The following is a 5322-nucleotide window of genomic DNA, read 5'->3' as shown; positions in this document are numbered from 1 at the left end:
TTTTTTGTTTGATTTAATCATAAGACGACAGGGTGGAATTAAGATTAATTTGCTGTTTTTTTTTCAAAATATCAATTTTTGTTTTATTCCAGTCACAAGTTTTATTAGATGCCAACATTTCATATCACGAAGAATATTTAAACCATCGGTAAAGGGATAGAAAAAGGCCAAGAATATGACCGCTCTTATTAGGATCGCTCGTGACATTGCATAAAGTGATTCATTTCTATCGCTTTCTCCTTGTATTAAATCTTTCGTATTAAAAATATATGGTGTTTATTGAACAAATATGTCTTTAATAAATGTCCATCCTCCTAAAACGTATTTCGGTGCGGGAGACATTCAAAAGTCATTGGGTTCTCTTTCTGGATTCCCATGGGCAAAATATTCCGGAGAAAAACATCTCCCAGGGCACAATTATACAGGTCCAGGCACTAAGTTAGATCTGCGTTTAGACGAAAATGATATTCCCAAACCAGGGGAAGAACCCGTTAATAGAGTTGACGCAGCAGCGCTCAAACACGACATACTGTACAGAAATAAAGACGTAACATTCAGACACCAAGCAGACAAACAAATGATAGACGAACTCGAAAATATTCCCAATCCCACTTTCAAAGAGAAATTACAGAGGGCTCTTATCATAAAACTCTTGAAGGCAAAATTGAAATTGGGTATGGGCATAGCAGACGAGATTCACAAAGAATTTCGAAAAAACAAACATTACCTCAAAGTCAAAGTTTTTGATAAAGATGAAATTTTGTCAGCCGATTTAATCAACATGCCAGTCGAGAGAGGGTACAAGTATTGTTTGACGGTGATCGACATATACACGAGATACGCTTGGGTCTTTCCCTTGAAAAACAAATCGGGTCTGACTGTCAAACAAGCATTCGAAACCATAATGAAACAATCCGACAGACGACCTCTAAAGTTGTGGGTTGATAAAGGAAGCGAATTCTACAACAGAAATGTGAAATCTCTGGGGTTTGAAATTTACAGCACGCATAACGAAGGTAAAGCCGTAGTGGTAGAAAGATTCAACAGGACTCTTAAAAGCAAATTATTCAAGAAATTCACGGAATTGAAATCTCAAAAATGGCTTAAAATATTACCAGTTGTTGTCGACGAATACAATAACAAAATACATTCTATAGGTGTGACGCCATCCCAATCCTCTAATAACCCGAATATCATAAAGTCCGTCACCACTCGAAACAACTTTGAAAACGAGATTAGCAATTTGAATATTAAACCCAAATTCAAAGTTGGAGATCGGGTTCGTATTTTTAAATATAAATCATTGTTTCAGAAAGGTTACGTCGGCTATTGGACTAACGAGATATTCATCGTTGATAAAGTAAACAACACATCACCTCCCACGTATGAATTGATCGATCAAGACAAAGAACAAATCATAGGAAGGTTTTATCAAAATGACTCGAAAATGAAGATTTAGATGAAAGGTTAAGAAATTTAGATGTCGACAAGCATTTTCGCTCTCTTAAATTAAGATTTTTTAAATTTAAATGTAAATTTATCTTCAAAATATTATTGAATGTGTTTTATCAGAATGTTATACAAGTTTTTTCAAACACAAACTACGTATATATTTCGTCAATTGGGTCTTCAGCAATACTTTCCGCCTACATCGAAAAACACCTAAAAAAAATCAACTTAAAAAATGAATGCATTTCTCGATAAATACGGAAAAGACACGACCACAAATTTTCAACTTGTGAAATGGGCCAAGGAGTTGAACGTCTCGCCGTTTTATTATTGCATGCGAGATGAAATTGATGAACTGAAATACAAGAAAGGTAAATTTTACGCCATCACAAACATTCACACGCCGTTCAAAAAGGAGTTCATCACTCTGCTTTACACAAAGATTCTTCGAATAACTTTTATTTCTTTGATTCTTTCGGTCTAGAACCGACAGAAGAGATAACGAAATTGACTAACAAACCAATCAAATGTTCTACGTTTCAAATTCAAATGCCAGGACAAAAGCTGTGTGGACAGCTGTCGCTTTGGGTTTTATATCGGTTGAGTTTGGGAGAAAAGTTTGAAGAAATTATAATAAATTTAACTCAATAAAAATGGCAAACAAGTTTGGATTAGGGTCTTTACCTCTAGAATCTAAAAATCCCATGAGTTCTACGGCGTTTATAAACAAAGCGAAACCTTTTTTTCGTGGATCAAATCGGAGACACCTTACAAGGGGATATCGATATGAACAATTTCAAAATAACTAATTCAAAGTTTCCAGGAAACGATACGATGCGTGAACAAGAAATATTTACTGGATCAAATAAACGCAATTCAAATAGATAAGGACCATGTTGAAAATAGATTAAATGACGTGAAAAGATTCATCAGACGAAATATTAAAAATCTTGTGGACGAACCCAAACTACAACAAGAGTTAACGAGTTTGAAACGTCTTATTCAAGTGGATAAAACAAGTCAGTTGCAAAATTTAATATCTAAATTAGACGATAAGATTACGAAGGTAAAAATAGACGTCCAACGTTTAATAGATAACCCAAATGTTAACGAGGATAGATTGAAACGAAAACTAACCGCTTTGGAAAGAAAACTTGGCGAATTGCTAGCAGAACTAGACAAGACCGCGGACAAAACCGAGTTACAAAATTCGATATCCAATTTGAACGAAAAGATCGCGAAGCAAAAATCAGATGTTCAAGATATAATTAACACACTTCCCATTGACAAAGATACGTTGAAACGACAATTGACTGCTTTGGATACTAAAATCACGGGTGTGATTAAAAACTTTCTTCAAAATAAATTTCGAGATGATATGAAAAATTATATTAAAGAACAGGTCAATCTTTTGGTATCTAGAATTCATGACGATTTTTTGAGACAAGAGAGGAAGTTGAGCAAATTAGAAGCTATTGTCACGGACAAATCGTATTATTTCAATCTTCCATTCGAAAGTGACACTGTCTTCGATAGAAAAGATCAAATTTATAAATCAAACAAATACGGATTCAAAGCAGAAATAAAAGTAGGTACTCTCGCATACGGAGAACCTAAAAACGTATTCGATATCGGCGAAACGCAAGAGTTTTCTTTTCGAGGTAATTGTCTGATTCAAATAGAGTTTCCCATGAAGGTTAAAGTCAATAAAGTAGTCTTCAAACAAACCGGTAAGGCCGTCAAACATATTTCATTATTCAATGATGGCAATTTGGAAGAGAATATACGTTTGATTGATAAAAGGGATCAGGAAATTGAAACGAAAAATGTTAAATATGTAGACACCTTTAAAATGGAAGTAGAAAATGATAAGGATATCATTGGAATCAAAGATTTGGATATGATATTGGAGACGGAAAATCCACCATTAACCAACATTGTCAAAATTCCACCATCACTTATAATACCCGTATACGTACCCGGACCAATAGAATCGAGCAGTCACGAGTTTTTACGAACAACAGACTTTGAATACGTAAAACTGTATTTTGTTTTAGGTGGAAAATACACCTCGATCGATGTTCATAAAAGTCAACAGAAAGAGAGTTTATAGTACATTTATCGTTTGCCGAAGGTTCCGACTCTATTTCTAGAGCCAAGATAAACATCGAAAAACAAAAAATAAAATATTCCTATCATCTTAAAGAGGACCATACGAAAAAAGAAATGTCGTTAGTACGCGTAAATGTTTTTACTTTTAATACCCGCAAATATAATAATGCTAGGCCAAACAAGGAGGTTCTATACGATATTCCGTGGTTCCATTTATCGGAAATTCACTTAATTTAACGACTTAAAAAATGGAACTCGAAAGCAGACAACAATACATGATAGACAAACAAGAAGAGTTGAAAATAAAGTTGAGACAGTACAATTCATGCAGGAAAACATGGAGTAGAATCGATTCTTTTTTCAAAACAGCGAGCACAGTTCTAACGGTAGGAGTAACGGTGGCAACGGCTGTGACTGGTGAATTAATGCTTCCGGTCATCGTCCCAACCGTTCAAACGACTTCTTGCGGTCTCATCACTTTAGGTTTCACGAGCAAAAAGAAAGCTCATTATAAAAAGAAAACGGATATCTTGAATATGTATCTTAATCAATTGTACATCTTTTTCGAAAGATCGAGAGAAGACAAGAACATAACTGTTGAAGAATTACAAGAATTCAATGAAATTTTGGAAAAAATTCCATACAGAAATATCAGCGGTCAAAATAAAGAAATAATCAAAAATATATACTTAAAAAAATATGAATAAAATCGAACTTGCAGACGATGAAACATTGACAGAAAACGCCCTTTTTTCCGATGTTATCAAGGCTATCTCTGATAAATTTAAAACATTCAAAGGCCAAATTAAAATAGATGGAGAGATAGTCGAGGAAGGGAATCACAGACAATACATGTCACTCCTCGGTTTCAATGCCAAAACTTTTCACAATATCTTTTCAAATATGGACAAAAAATCCGATGCTCCCGATTGGTATTTTACAGGAAAAATAATTTTAATGAAAGACAATTTCCAAGAAATAAAAAGATCGGGAGTTGGTAGAGGAGGAACCGGTCTGCTTAAAAAGATCAATGAATACGAAGGCGAAAATTGTTACATAACTACAGATAGTCACTGTTTTATCAAATGCGTCAATCGTGTTTTGAACAAAGATTTAACGTGTAAATTTCAAGAATACATCAACGGGTTTTTAAAAGCAAATAGAAAAGGAGTGATGACTTGTGCTAGAATGAATGAATTCAACAAGAAATTTAACACTTCGTTTCAAATTTATAATCCCAAAAACAGGCATTTTCATCCCAGAGACGTTCACGATGAATTAGATTGGGTTTTTTACTTACACAACTCGCATTTCTGTTTGATTAGAAGAAGCCAAAAAAGTTTGGGAATTCAAGAAATAGAAGACAATTACGAACAGGTGTGGAAAATGTGTAGAGACGACAACGCAGTAACACAGGTTTCACCCCTCAATCTAAACGTGCTTTCGAGTATGAGTGATGATGCGTTATTCGCTTGGGATTGCGAAACGTATTCAGAAAAAGACACGCGAAGAGCAATTCCTTATGCCTGCACTTTAATTAATTTAGAAAAACTAAGGAAAATGTTAAACAAAATAAATAATCTCTTTCCAGATTTAAAGCCGTCAGATCCCATTCCAGAAGAATTTTATGATAAACTAATGAATGTAGTAGAAATATTTGTAGGTACAGATTGCATCGATCAAATGTTGAAATATTTAGGTCAATATGATAGAAAGAGATTAATATTAATTTCTCATAACGGCAGTGGATTCGACAACTAG

At 34.2% G+C, this 5322-nt stretch overlaps 2 protein-coding genes across 2 annotated transcripts; both read left to right on the top strand.

The window, feature by feature from the left end:
- Nucleotides 1–289: 289 nt before the first annotated feature.
- LOTGIDRAFT_173356 (hypothetical protein) lies at nt 290–3562 on the top strand (the record flags this gene model as incomplete). Its single annotated transcript, XM_009050834.1, has 2 exons — nt 290–547; nt 2273–3562. 2 exons carry the CDS (start codon nt 290–292, stop codon nt 3560–3562), a joined length of 1548 nt encoding a protein of 515 aa, XP_009049082.1.
- A 698-nt stretch (nt 3563–4260) lies between these two features.
- LOTGIDRAFT_173355 (hypothetical protein) lies at nt 4261–5322 on the top strand (the record flags this gene model as incomplete). Its single annotated transcript, XM_009050833.1, has 1 exon — nt 4261–5322. One exon carries the CDS (start codon nt 4261–4263, stop codon nt 5320–5322), a length of 1062 nt encoding a protein of 353 aa, XP_009049081.1.

The sequence above is a fragment of the Lottia gigantea genome, assembly GCF_000327385.1.
Source record: "Lottia gigantea unplaced genomic scaffold LOTGIsca_157, whole genome shotgun sequence".
In the NCBI taxonomy this organism is placed as follows: domain Eukaryota; kingdom Metazoa; phylum Mollusca; class Gastropoda; family Lottiidae; genus Lottia; species Lottia gigantea.
The sequence above is the reverse complement of the archived record's forward strand: the minus strand, read 5'-3'. Positions and strand labels throughout refer to the sequence as shown.